General features: G+C 40.4%; 2 protein-coding genes across 2 annotated transcripts in view; both read left to right on the forward strand.

Annotated features, from left to right (window-relative positions):
- Positions 1–1,089: 1,089 nt before the first annotated feature.
- On the forward strand, positions 1,090–8,101 carry atp5po (ATP synthase peripheral stalk subunit OSCP). The gene is made up of 7 exons (XM_063005749.1): positions 1,090–1,148; positions 1,637–1,687; positions 5,984–6,094; positions 6,201–6,330; positions 6,616–6,728; positions 6,839–6,925; positions 7,871–8,101. The coding sequence occupies exons 1-7, from the start codon at positions 1,122–1,124 to the stop codon at positions 7,979–7,981; spliced, it is 630 nt and encodes a 209-aa protein (XP_062861819.1). The 5' UTR covers positions 1,090–1,121; the 3' UTR covers positions 7,982–8,101.
- A 2,577-nt stretch (positions 8,102–10,678) lies between these two features.
- The window catches only part of dop1b (DOP1 leucine zipper like protein B), a 31,095-nt gene continuing 27,167 nt past the window's right edge, over positions 10,679–14,606 (forward strand). Inside the window, exon 1 of the mRNA XM_063005919.1 lies at positions 10,679–10,707. The gene's annotated coding sequence lies outside the window, so the exon portion shown is untranslated. The remainder of the gene's footprint in view (positions 10,708–14,606) is intronic.

Genomic DNA, 14,606 nt, shown 5'->3' on the forward strand with positions numbered 1-14,606 from the left:
GTACTGTGTTTTAGTGCCACTTTTTAAAAATAAAATTTAATTTTGAAATTATGTAAATGTTTGAAATAGGTTATTTTGACTGATTACCGGATCATGGAGGTGATACATTTCTATCCTTATAGGACTGATATCCTCCAAGATAAAAACAAATTAAAAAAAAGGCCAAATCACAGGGCACAAGCATAGCTGTGTTTATGCATAGGCAAACCAGCCATGGGCAAACTGCCTTGGACCCAGTAACCACAAGTGTGTGTATGTGTGTGTGTGTGTGTGTGTGTGTGTGTGTGTGTGTGTTGGGGGCATTTAATCATAAATTTAATTGATGCCATGCTTTTTTGAATGCTTTTTGAGAAAAGTTTGCTTAAACTTTTTATTCAAAAGCTATACAAAACAGTTGAGTATCTGACCAGCAGAAGAAGAAAATAAAAAAGTACGACTTAATATGTACAGTTATGTAATACCGATGCTCTTAGCAGTACAGTGAATAGAATTTAGCAGTTGCAAGGTAAACTACTAAACCTCTGGACTAAAAAAACACTTTTACAGTACTTGGGATACCTCATGGGCCCCAGTGCAAAAAAAAATGTGGGGCCCCCTCAATATATATATATATGCTGCATGCTGATAGCTGATCAGAATGAATTAAAGGTAGGTAATATTAAATTAAAGTGAAGTGAGTTCATGTCGTGGTCCCCCCCAATCCCCCCCTCCCCCGCCATGGGCCCCAGTGCACTTGCCCCCCCCCCTGCCCTCCTGTAGTTATGCCCCTGACATTATTTGTATTAGTACAAAAACTAAAAAGGTTAACGGTGTTTCATCTTAAAGTGTGTCATGATGTACGTGTTATCTTAAAGCCCTGCTCTACATACATGTACATATTTCAGAACGTTTGCAGCAGTGGTGCTTAACAAATAAAGCAGAGAGATCCTCCAGCACTCGTGTGTCCATTTCCAACTTTATTTTGTAGCTCGACCTTGAGGTAAGTTGTAGTAAATTTCCACGCAGATCAGATCGTTAACTACACTTCCCACAATGCAACGCTGCGGTCTCTGTGCCCTCGAATATCAAGCGAGACTTTGGCGCATGCGCAGATTCTTTGACCTACACAGTCGCAGGAGAAAATGGCAGCGCTTGGACTGGGGCAGCAGGTTAGATTTTTTTTGAAAAACTTTTGTTGTTTTGCTTAAGAATCAGCGGGTAAATTTTTGGTGCACAGTAGTCTCAATTAAGTTTTATTTGTATTGAGGTTGAGTAAAAAAAGAAGAGCTGACAGACTGGATGGCTACAGTGGAACATTAGCTAATAGCTTCGGCCTTTCTACTGAATTAGCTGTTTACGCTAAATGAAATATATGATATAAGCGCACTTCAGGTCAGTCAGCAGGTGGATTTGGATCATTTCTTTTAGACTCGGTGCTGTTATGTGTTGTATTGACACACCGTGAGCTAGTCTGTAGCGTTTAATAGGAAGAGTTAGCATTTAGTGTGACAGTGTGTGGAGCCGCGATGCATTTGAAAGGTGAAGGTTACCAAGCGACTTTATCTGATTTAGTTATTTAGTCATCAAAGGTCTGTGTATTTATGCCAATTTAACTTAAATCTTCATTAACCTGAAAACATCTGTTTGGTTTTTTTAGGTGCGTCACTTGAGCACGTCGGTGGTGCGACCAGCAGCAAAGCTGATCAGGGTAATCCAGAGCATAATTCTGTTCATTTAAATTTCCACCAAGCCTTTATACTTTACTCAACAGATTATTTAAAATGACACTTAGACGTGTGTAGAAAGGGTAAAGCACACAGGTCACCTTGCTATATGTGTACTCACTGGACCAGGTTTAAAAACCACATACTTTATTGGTTACATTTTCATTTATGTGTTGATGCATGCTCAATAATCCAGGTACACAAATCCACAAAGTTGAATCAGTTCATCTGGACATAAGTTTGTTGTAGAGATACGTTTCGTCACTCAATCCGAATGACTTCTTCAGTCAGACTGAAGAAGTCATTCGGATTGAGTGATGAAACGTATCTCTACAACAAACTTATGTCCAGATGAACTGATTCAACTTGTGGATTTTCATTTATGGTATTTAGCAGACATTGTTATCCTGAGTGACTTACAGAAGTGCTTCCTCAGTAAACGTTTTCTTACTCTAGTACAAATAGGCGAAGTGCAAGTTATGCCAAGTTCACACTACATGACTTTCCAAGTCGTCAGGTCCCTGTACAGTTCACACTACACAACTGGATCTCTTGTCATCGGGAGTCTTTCAAGTAGTTGTGGCTTTCACACTACACGACTGATCGGTGATAGGGGGTTTCACACTACACCATCTATCACCAACTGGAATCGCAGGCGAGCTTCTCTGGTCTCCCAAACTACATTCTGTCACGAAAACAAACGCGAGAAGTGACGAGGGGTTTAATGATACCACGTCCAAAAATGCACGTCAACAAGTAGCGAGCGGTCAAAGTTTGTGCGCTGATGTGCAGCGTAAAATCAAGGAGAAAAAATAAATGAATCTGAGTGGATCTGGCTACGCGAACAACATGGATTGTTCTATAGTAAGTTTGAGGTTAATAAATATTTTTGCAATGCAATGTTGGTGTTTTGTAGAGAACGATTAGATCAGAAATACTGTTAAACTTGTGTGTGTACTGATGTTTTCTGATATAAACTATATTATGCCACTGTCCCACCTGTTTACAACTTCTGCGTTTCGTATCTTGCGTTCTCATTGGCTGTTCGACATCACTCATTGCTAGTCAGGCAACTCGTATTCAGATATTCGACATGCTAGAAATCCCGCTTTGGTCGCCAAGCACTCGGCGAGCCGCTTGGATCGAGTTGTTGAGTAGTTCTCACACAGCGATTGAGAGCCGAGTTTCGATCGCCAAGCAAATGCTGAGTTGCTCCAGAGCCGGCAAATCTAGCGCCGACCAGTCGGCGAGCGAAAATCGGGGCAAAGATTGTGTAGTGTGAACTAGGCATTAGTTTCAGTTGAAGTGCACCCTAAAGAGGTGAGTCTTTAATTGTCTTTTAAAGACTGCATGAGACTCAGATGTTCAAACAGACTATTTCACCACTTGGGTGCTAGTACAGAGAATAGCCTTAATGCCTGTCTTCCCCAAATTGAGTGGTAGATCAAGACAGGCTATACTGCTGACTCAAAAGTAGCATGGTACAAAACAGGGTTTTATGAGTTCTCCAAGTTAGGTTGAAGCTTGTCCATGTCTTACAGACATTTTTACTTTTATTCAAATTTTGTTATTTTGTGTTAATACAAAAGATTGCAAAATAGAATCCATTATCCATTGATTTACCATGGGCTGTATGGAAGGCTGGGTACATAGGGGGAATTGTGTCAGGAAAGGCATCTGGTGTAAAAACGGAAAAAAGAGTTACATACTTGATTGGTCGAGGACCGCCACTAGTACTGCTGACCATGGAAACTAGGCATCTGTTGGGTCGAGAAGGAATGTTATTGGGAGTAAGGAGGAATGACAAGATCAGAAACAAGTTTAATAATAGGGATGGTGCAGCTCATAAGCTGCATGGATAAGGTGTGGGTGGACATACAGGTGGTTGATGGTGGCGATATCCGCAAGATAGAAATGAATGATTTGCTGTGGTGACCCCCAATGGGAGCAGCCAGAAGTAGTAATAGTTTTGATAGCACAGGACATCTTTATTAATGTTCTTAATTACAGTTAATATCCTGCCTGTTTTGGCATGTCTAATGCTAAAAGAAATCCAATATTCACTGTCTGACTCACTGTATGGCAGTTTTGAAAAGAATTCATAAATGTTTTTTTCCCCACTCATGGATTCTTTAGCCAGTAACATATTTAAAGCAAATATGTACAGTGTATCACAAAAGTGAGTACACCCCTCACATTTCTGCAAATATTTCATTATATCTTTTCATGGGACAACACTATAGACATGAAACTTGGATATAACTTAGAGTAGTCAGTGTACAGCTTGTATAGCAGTGTAGATTTACTGTCTTCTGAAAATAACTCAACACACAGCCATTAATGTCTAAATAGCTGGCAACATAAGTGAGTACACCCCACAGTGAACATGTCCAAATTGTGCCCAAATGTGTCGTTGTCCCTCCCTGGTGTCATGTGTCAAGGTCCCAGGTGTAAATGGGGAGCAGGGCTGTTAAATTTGGTGTTTTGGGTACAATTCTCTCATACTGGCCACTGGATATTCAACATGGCACCTCATGGCAAAGAACTCTCTGAGGATGTGAGAAATAGAATTGTTGCTCTCCACAAAGATGGCCTGGGCTATAAGAAGATTGCTAACACCCTGAAACTGAGCTACAGCATGGTGGCCAAAGTCATACAGCGGTTTTCCAGGACAGGTTCCACTCGGAACAGGCTTTGCCAGGGTCGACCAAAGAAGTTGAGTCCACGTGTTCGGCGTCATATCCAGAGGTTGGCTTTAAAAAATAGACACATGAGTGCTGCCAGCATTGCTGCAGAGGTTGAAGACGTGGGAGGTCAGCCTGTCAGTGCTCAGACCATACGCAACATACTGCATCAACTCGGTCTGCATGGTCGTCATCCCAGAAGGAAGCTGACGCACAAGAAAGCCAGCAAACAGTTTGCTGAAAACAAGCAGTCCAAGAACATGGATTACTGGAATGCCCTGTGGTCTGACGAGACCAAGATAAACTTGTTTGGCTCAGATGGTGTCCAGCATGTGTGGTGAGCCCTGGTGAGAAGTACCAAGACAACTGTATCTTGCCTACAGTCAAGCATGGTGGTGGTAGCATCATGGTCTTGGGCTGCATGAGTGTTGCTGGCACTGGGGAGCTGCAGTTCATTGAGGGAAACATGAATTCCAACATGTACTGTGACATTCTGAAACAGAGCATGATCCCCTCCCTTCAAAAACTGGGCCTCATGGCAGTTTTCCAACAGGATAACGACCCCAAACACAACCTCCAAGATGACAACTGCCTTGCTGAGGAAGCTGAAGGTAAAGGTGATGGACTAAACCCAATTGAGCACCTGTGGCACATCCTCAAGTGGAAGGTGGAGGAGTTCAAGGTGTCTAACATCCACCAGCTCCGTGATGTCATCATGGAGGAGTGGAAGAGGATTCCAGTAGCAACCTGTGCAGCTCTGGTGAATTCCATGCCCAGGAGGGTTAAGGCAGTGCTGGATAATAATGGTGGTCACACAAAATATTGACACTTTGGGCACAATTTGGACATGTTCACTGTGGGGTGTACTCACTTATGTTGCCAGCTATTTAGACATTAATGGCTGTGTGTTGAGTTATTTTCAGAAGACAGTAAATCTACACTGCTATACAAGTTGTACACTGACTACTCTAAGTTATATCCAAGTTTTATTTCTATAGTTTTGTCCCATGAAAAGATATAATAAAATATTTGCAGAAATGTGAGGGGTGTACTCACTTTTGTGATACACTGTATATGCAAAGGCTTCCAGCTTTGTTACATGTCAAAACGTCCTAACACAGTTGATGTGCGAGCTGCATATTGGGCATTTCAGCAAAATAGCAGTTGGCTGTTGTGAGCTAAAGCATCTTGTCTACACTTTAAAAAAAATCTTACTAGTCTGACACTAAGATCTTTTAGATTTTACTCTCTGCATGTAATAGGCCAAGAAGACTATCAGTGACAGTGGAAACACCTGACACCAAGTATGAATGTTACAGAAGCACCAAGGGCACCTATTTTTGTACCCTTTACAACCAGTTTGTTAAACTCGTGTTGGAATTATCAGCATGAGTGGTGGAGAGATTTACACCGAGCATAGCACATGATTTTATCTAACTTGTGAATAGTTAGCCTTATTCTTCAGCCATTAGCAAAAAATTCGCTCTAGACCTGTACCATGACTAAAAATCCAAGCTCCTGCACCGGTGACTTGCTTTTCTAGAATGATGCATTATGTTTTAGTAAGCTAAACTAACTGTAAGCATTTGTTTACAGCCCCCCATCCAGGTGTACGGAGTGGAGGGCCGTTATGCCACTGCTCTGTTTTCTGCTGCCAGCAAGCAGAAGAATCTGGATAAAGTGGAGCAGGAGCTGGGCCGTGTGGCTGTGAGTAGATCTTTTAAGACCACCCAGCATGGTCTCAAGCATTTTCATGTCTGTCTTTTTTTTTAATTGGGCTGCTGAGTCATCACACTGCTTTTTCTTCCTCTAGACTTTGATTAAGGACCCGCAGATGTCCAGCATTGTGATGAATCCCCATGTCAAGCGCAGCATCAAACAGAAAACAGTTAATGATGCTTTGAACAAGGCCAAGGCCTCCCCAATCACAGTCAATCTTATTAGTAAGTATGTTTATTCCTTACAAGAGATGTGAACTTGCAATGTTCATGTAGAGGAAAGTGAATGTGTTTACTGAATTGCAGTAAACAGATGTGCTTGCAGTTGAGAAGTGTGTAGTAGCACTGACAAGGTTTGTTTTAGTAAGCAAAACTGCTTAATATTCAAATTGAAATGAAACACCTGCCATAATTTATCTGCATCACCATTTTAAATTGGTGTCAAACATGTTTGATTTAAAACTGTACATTTTGTTTGATTCCTGCTAAATGTTTCATTCTCCAACACAGATGTACTGGCTGAAAATGGCCGCCTTCCCTTGACTGCCGATGTCATTACTGCTTTTGGCAAAATGATGAGCGCACACAGAGGAGAGGTCACCTGCTCAGTCACCACTGCACAGGTCAGCGTTCCTGTTTTGTTATTGTCCCTATTAATTTAATCACACGCTCAGAATTTCTAACTGCTTGACTTCATTGCCTCATGGGTTCTCCTGTCCTGTGTTTAATTCAGCCCCTGGATGAGCCTAGCCTGGCCGAGCTGAAGGTGGCACTCAATGGTTTCTTGGCAAAAGGAGAAACCATTAAGCTGGAGACCAAGGTGGGTGTAGCAATATTAAAATACTAGTTTAATAAAAGAGCATGTTTTTGACCAGAGTAGTTTGTCTTGTTTTTAAGCAGAATGAAGCTAAGTCCCTGTATTGTTCTGAAATGATGGGTGGTTTTTAAGGTACACCAATGCTTGTTACGGCGCTCAGGTAGCGCAGTGTTACTTCGTGCCCACTACCGCTGGGATCCAGGGTTCAAATCCCCAGAGGTGCAGTCAGCCAGGTGGACGTCTATAGATTTGTATGGCTCTTTGCTTTATAAGAAACAATGGCACAGCAGCACAAAAGAGCTTTTTCCATGTGTCATGTTAAACTTCACAAATGGTGAAGCTGTTTGTACCCGTTAGTTATTGGTGTGTCTAAATACCTAAAAGACCTAAATCATTTGGATGGGTGTATATAGCCAAAGTATTTGGACACCTTATCGAGATAAATCTCCCAAGTAAATCTCCATATGATATTATCTTTAAGCTATAACAGCCACTCCTTTGAAAAGGATTCTCACAAAATGTTGAAATTTGCCAGTGGGAATTTGTGCCTATTCAGTCAAAAGAGTATTTGTATGGTTGGGCACTAATGTTGGTCAAGAAAGCCTCATTTTCAGTTTATTCCAAAACTGTTCCGTGGGGCCACTTAGTTTCTTTTACCAAGTTTTTGCATCATGTCTTTAAAAAGCTTGCTTTGTCCACAGGGCCTTCCCTAAACTATTTTCTTTATATAATTGTTTTATTCCACCTATTAGCAATTGCTTTGGCTGAGACACATTAATTTAGTAATTGCAAGGGGTGTCCCAATACAATATATTTATGTTTTTGGCTTTTAGCTTCTCCAGGTCATTGCACAGCCTGACTGAACAGTGTTGATATATAGCTGAGGTGTTTCCTTTAGGAATTGTCCTGGTCAACATGCATATTCTAATTTCATTCTTCTGTTTCCAGTCTGATCCCTCCATTCTTGGCGGCATGATCGTCAGTATCGGTGATAAATACGTGGACATGTCCACCAAGACAAAAATCCAGAAGCTCACCAAGCTAATTAAGGAGGCTTAAGTCCTGTGGACTGTTCAGAACCAGTCAAATGGAGTTGGGTGGAGATAGCACTGCACCATTTGTACATGTAACTGAACTGTTGTTCTCTTGTGTTAATAATAAATAATCTGTAATGTGTAACTGTCTCAGTTGTCTTTTCTTCTTTATTGCTGTGTATAAAGTGTTGTAAAAAGTATTTGTCCACCACCTGGTTTTTTTTTTTCATTTTGGCTAATTTGCAATTGTTCCATTAAAAACCTGTATCCACTCATGTGAAAAAGTAATTGCTTCCTATAACAAATAACTGGTTGTTCCACTCTTGGCAGTGACAACTTCTGATAAAGAGCAAGATTCAACAGGTTGGGCAGTAATCCCACCTGGCTGTGGGTGGTGAAAATGAACCCAGTTGTCAGTTGAATTTTAGTTAGTGGTCAATTATTTTTCCAGGTATTGTTGAACAGCAATTTTCCCCCAATAAAAATAATTTAAAAACATGTTACAGTAAACAATAAAAGCAACAAACATGATATCACAACATCTATCAGCAACAGCAAGCTGAGATGAGTTCAATTTCACATTAAGGGATACAGTTCAAGATGGGAAAAGAGTTATGACCAAGACCTCAAAAGATCAAAATGTTATATTATTAAGGTTCTGATTTTCCTGAACCATGTTTTATTTCTAACTATTCCTGAGTTTAAAAAGTTATATTTATACATGGGTGGTGCTGTAGCTCAGTGGGTATCACCTTAGAGTAAGAACAAATCCCAGGTGGCGTTGTTTGTATGTTCTTCCCATGTCTGTGTGTGTTTTCTCTGGGAGCTCCTGTGACAGTGTTTAACATTAAACTTAAACTGATAAATTGTGTGTAACCTGTAACTACTTGTCCTGTCATGAATGGAACCAGAGTTTACAACATGATGTTAAAATCCTAATAATTAAATATACTAATTCACAATTTTAAATCAACAAACAGGCTGAATTAGTAGGTAATTGCTTTCAATCTGGCATTAATACTACAGCCATCACATTACTGGCAAAAAATGATGGAATCACCACATTATGTTAGACAAGGAGGCCTGGCTGGTAATAGACCTTCCAATTTATACCATAGATGTTCAACAAGGTAAAATTTAGGGCAGTGGCGGCTTCTGCCAAATCTCTCAGGGGGGCAATTGTTGCGATGATGGCCAAGGTGACCCGTTCAATGGGTAAATTAAAGCTTAAATAATTAACATCTTAAGTCATCTGTCAGTTTGCCCTCACAAATAACTTTGAACATGGAGAGAGACCAGCTTTACCATTAATCATAAAATTAAGTAAAGCCTTCACACTAACAATTTAATTCAGTCTTCATCAGATAGCATTTTATTTTAGGTGCAGCAGATCCAGAATAAAGATCGGCATCGGGGCTGATGTGCAATGAATAAAGAAGTACAATTAAACAATTGGGGAGATACAATAAGTACAATCACAATTCACAATTTAAAAATTACATTACTTACCTGTAATTCACTTGTAGCTTATATGATTCCCCCCCTTTGTAGATACTTGCTTGATGTTTAAATTTGGTCTGGGTGGCCCTAATTCTTAAGTTGCTAATTTATCCTGATTACTATGATGACTGAATGGCTTTTCCCTTAATGGCATGATGGAGTTGCTCCGAACTGTGGTGATGGTAGTCATGGTGACGAGATCGCTACACCAGGTTACGTGTGACGCAAGCATGTAAATGCGAGCCCTCCCAGAACCCATTCAGATTGTATTGCAGCGCCTGCAGTTCGAGAAAAAAAGTGCCTTAACATGGGAGTCTATGAGAGCGATCCTGGCGATTTTCAGACTGAAATCGCCCCAAAAGGGGCGGTACTGTATGGAACACCACTCGTCGCTGATTGGACTACGATATTCAGAGGCAAGAGACTCTCCAGAACAGTCACAGCTGTGATAGAAAAATTTCTTCCCTTTCGCCCTTTGGTGGTGCGTCGCCCGATCGCCCTAAGGAACAAGCCGCCCCTGGTTTAGGGCACTGTGAAGGTCACTTTACTCAAGGGACACAGTCATGCTAAAACAAGACAGGGCCAGAAAAACTATTGCCACAAACTTGAAAGCATATAAATAAATCTAATTAAGTGGTAGCGTGTGTGGCCAAAACAGCTGAACGAAAATAATGAGGAGTGTACTGAAACGTTTGGTCATAGCCAGAGCTTCTGATGAGCACTTGAGGGCAGCAAAGCCTAGTGTTGGTTTGGGACGAGGCCTCCTGCAGATGGACGCTCAGTCTGTGTAATGTGTGTCAGCTCGAACCAAGCTGTGTAAACCCAACATCCTGGAACATACCAACCAGTACGAAAACACCAATATGGGCAGGACAGTGCTGCGCCACACTTGTCTTCACTTTCTGCACTTCCATATATGTTTTAATTTATTTTCATAAAATATCAAGTCAAAACTAAGTAAAATGTGGAATTTAATAATGCGCTGTATTAAAACGAGCTAACATTCACACCCCCGTTTTCTCCACTTGGTTCGTTCCTTCCCTGCCCATGAGGAAGTGTAGTGCAGTACAGTTGGATGAAATCAGCTGATTGCGGATTCCAGTCAGATCTTCGTGCTTGTTCATCTGCTGCTTTTATGTTTATATAATGATATGCAAATTATTTAATTTTCTTTGCTGTTCTCGCATCTAAAAGATTCTCCTGAATCATAGTTCAGTCGGTGTAAAAACTCAGTGCTGTTTTCTGCATTAGGTGAGTCATTCCTGAGATCATCAATAAAGAGTAAACAATGTGTTTACTGTATTCATGCATATAATAATATAACACCTGTATATTTAACATTAGTTTTAATTTAATATGCAAAGTTTGGTTAATTAGAGAAAATCAAAATCATTTCTATGTTTGCACATTCAAATCTTTAGATTATATTGGTTATTTGCCAGCTCAGATTACACAGTGAGTCATTAAATAACACCGATTGGTATAAATACATATAAATTAATAATGTATATATATATATATATATATATATATATATATATATATATATATATATATATATATACAGGGGTTGGACAAAATAACTGAAACACCTGTCATTTTAGTGTGGGAGGTTTCATGGCTAAATTGGACCAGTCTGGTGGCCAATCTTCATTAATTGCACATTGCACCAGTAAGAGCAGAGTGTGAAGGTTCAATTAGCAGGATAAGAGCACAGTTTTGCTCAAAATATTGCAATGCACACAACATTATGGGTGACATACCAGAGTTCAAAAGAGGACAAATTGTTGGTGCACGTCTTGCTGGCGCATCTGTGACCAAGACAGCAAGTCTTTGTGATGTATCAAGAGCCACGGTATCCAGGGTAATGTCAGCATACCACCAAGAAGGACAAACCACATCCAACAGGATTAACTGTGGACGCAAGAGGAAGCTGTCTGAAAGGGATGTTCGGGTGCTAACCCGGATTGTATCCAAAAAACATAAAACCACGGCTGCCCAAATCACGGCAGAATTAAATGTGCACCTCAACTCTCCTGTTTCCACCAGAACTGTCCGTTGGGAGCTCCACAGGGTCAATATACACGGCCGGGCTGCTATAGCCAAACCTTTGGTCACTCGTGCCGATGCCAAACGTCGGTTTCAATGGTGCAAGGAGCGCAAATCTTGGGCTGTGGACAATGTGAAACATGTATTGTTCTCTGATGAGTCCACCTTTACTGTTTTCCCCACATCCGGGAGAGTTACGGTGTGGAGAAGCCCCAAAGAAGCGTACCACCCAGACTGTTGCATGCCCAGAGTGAAGCATGGGGGTGGATCAGTGATGGTTTGGGCTGCCATATCATGGCATTCCCTTGGCCCAATACTTGTGCTAGATGGGCGCGTCACTGCCAAGGACTACCGAACCATTCTGGAGGACCATGTGCATCCAATGGCGGTGCCGTGTATCAGGATGACAATGCACCAATACACACAGCAAGACTGGTGAAAGATTGGTTTGATGAACATGAAAGTGAAGTTGAACATCTCCCATGGCCTGCACAGTCACCAGATCTAAATATTATTGAGCCACTTTGGGGTGTTTTGGAGAAGCGAGTCAGGAAACGTTTTCCTCCACCAGCATCACGTAGTGACCTGGCCACTATCCTGCAAGAAGAATGGCTTAAAATCCCTCTGACCACTGTGCAGGACTTGTATATGTCATTTCCAAGACGAATTGACGCTGTATTGGCCGCAAAAGGAGGACCTACACCATACTAATAAATTATTGTGGTCTAAAACCAGGTGTTTCAGTTATTTTGTCCAACCCCTGTATATATATATATATAAATATATAATATTTAGTACTCCCAGCTTGCTCTACACTGTGATCAATAACAGAACAATAATCAGCACAACAATGCAGTTCACTCACTGTGGCCTGAATGTTTTTGGGACAGTTGTAGCCTAGTGGTTAAGGTACTGGACTAGTAACCAAAAGGTGGCTGGTTCAAGCCCCATCACTGGCTGGTTAAAGCCACCACCACTGTTGGGCCCTTGAACAAAGCCCTTAACCCTCAATTGCTTAGACAATATGCTGTCACAGTACTGTAAGTCGCTTTGGATGTTTTTCTGTTTGTACATATTATACAACATTCATCTAACCTTAAGAAAATACAGTAACGTGTAGTAAGTAAAGCAACTTTTGTCTACATGGATGGACAAATGTAAATGTAATGTGCTGTAATGGCCAGTGTAACTGTATATATAGATTTCAGTGGGCAATCTCTCAAATACAAAATATAAGCAGTCAAGCCACAATGCTCATTATCAGATTTTTTTTTTACATCCCTGGTAGTAATACTACTAAAGACTTAAAGACTGAAACTCAGACATGTAAGGTTGCGTTGCACATTGTAACTAAAACTATTGCTTAAACACTAATCAATCAATGGTAACATCAATGTGGGTTGAGGACAATGTTCCTGCGGTTTAGAAAATTTAGCTTGCATAACTGTTGGCTCATGGGAGATAATTATGTTGTTCCTCAGTTGCATAAAGAAAATAAGGAATTGCTGCATTATTTTGTTGTCAGCCCAGATGTACACAATTTGCAGTTCCAAGGCTGATGTAGTCAAAATTAGTAGAATACAGTGACTTACATGAGCCCATAGCTATTTTAATAACATAAGCTATTATGAGTGGGTAGATGTGTCTATTGCCCTTGCTTAAGACAATGTTTATACAAGTCACATTGCACATTTATTGCACATTTATTACATGGAATGATTTCAGGTTATTAACCAATTGCAATAACACTGTCAGGATTGCCAGTTCCTGCAGTAGAAAAACATCCCCATATCATCACTGACCCACCTCAATGCTTGACCATGGGAATCGTTTTCTTCTTGTCATAATCCTTACTGTTCATATGTCAGTCAAACCACATGGTTGAACAGTTTCAGTTTGATTCCAGTAAATTACTAGCAGGTCCTTAAGCTTTTGTGCTTTGCAAGGTGGATTATCTTACATTGTGCCTGGTGCCATTGCTTCCATGGGTAAACGATGCACACATGCCCACAGAAGACCACAGAATTAATCGGACTAGTTAAGCATTTTCATATCTGCTGCAATCAACATGTGGACTACAAGTCCGCCTGACATTTAATGGATCCCTGACCAGGACATTAACAGCTGTTACGAAATAGGCACCGACATGCTTGACATCTGTCTGTAAACGTTTATAATCCCAGGTGATCATTAATTTCTAGAAAGAGACACATGACCTTATTTATGTGAAAGACAGATGGAGATTAAGCTTGTGGAATCTGACTGCTTTAACCTTTATCATTGTTGACTGAGCAGATGTTTACATTTCTAAACATCTAACGTTTGCTTTACTTCACACCGGTGCTGGCTGAATATATGCAAGTGTATTGTGCAACTTGAATTACTGTTGTATGTTTATGTTGAAGCATGGTGTGTCCACATACCTGTTTATCAGCTCGACGCCTGTGTGGTTGAATGTGTGGGGGGAGATGATAGGGTATCTTTCTCAAGAATAGATGTACAGTTAAACATTACAGGCCAAAGAGCTACACTGGTGTTTGTCTAATGGGACAATGTCTTAGCTAGCTGAAGTGGTAGTATTGGAGTCAAAACATTTAAATCATTAGGTTTTTTAAACATCTTTTCTAAGGTTCATGAGTGGGCACTAGTACAGTGTTTGGTCTGCTGGCAGAAAGTTAATTGTAAATTAAAACTCCTTGAAAGCTTGTTAGCTTATTAAAAAGATTATGACTGGCCCTACTCACTGATTAACAAGCGATAAAGAAATCTTTTTGATTCGGTCAGGACTGACATTAGCATGCTGAGAGTGTCCTTGTGCTTCATGTATAGAATTTATAGGGCTGCACTATTGTGTTGCGAGCAGCAGAAGTGCTGGGTTTGTTATTATTTATATTAAAATAGCAAAAATTAGTAATATTTCTATCCTTTACAATGGAGCACCTACAATTAATCAACACCAAAGATACACAGCTATAGTCCACATATCAGCAAATTAAAAAAAAAAAAAGGTGTACACTACAACAATTTTATTTCCTATATGATTGCACTAGAGTGTACAGAAATAATACATAAAACAAATCTGAGCAAGTAAAAAAGATAAA

Source organism: Trichomycterus rosablanca, chromosome 12 (assembly GCF_030014385.1).
Source record: "Trichomycterus rosablanca isolate fTriRos1 chromosome 12, fTriRos1.hap1, whole genome shotgun sequence".
In the NCBI taxonomy this organism is placed as follows: domain Eukaryota; kingdom Metazoa; phylum Chordata; class Actinopteri; order Siluriformes; family Trichomycteridae; genus Trichomycterus; species Trichomycterus rosablanca.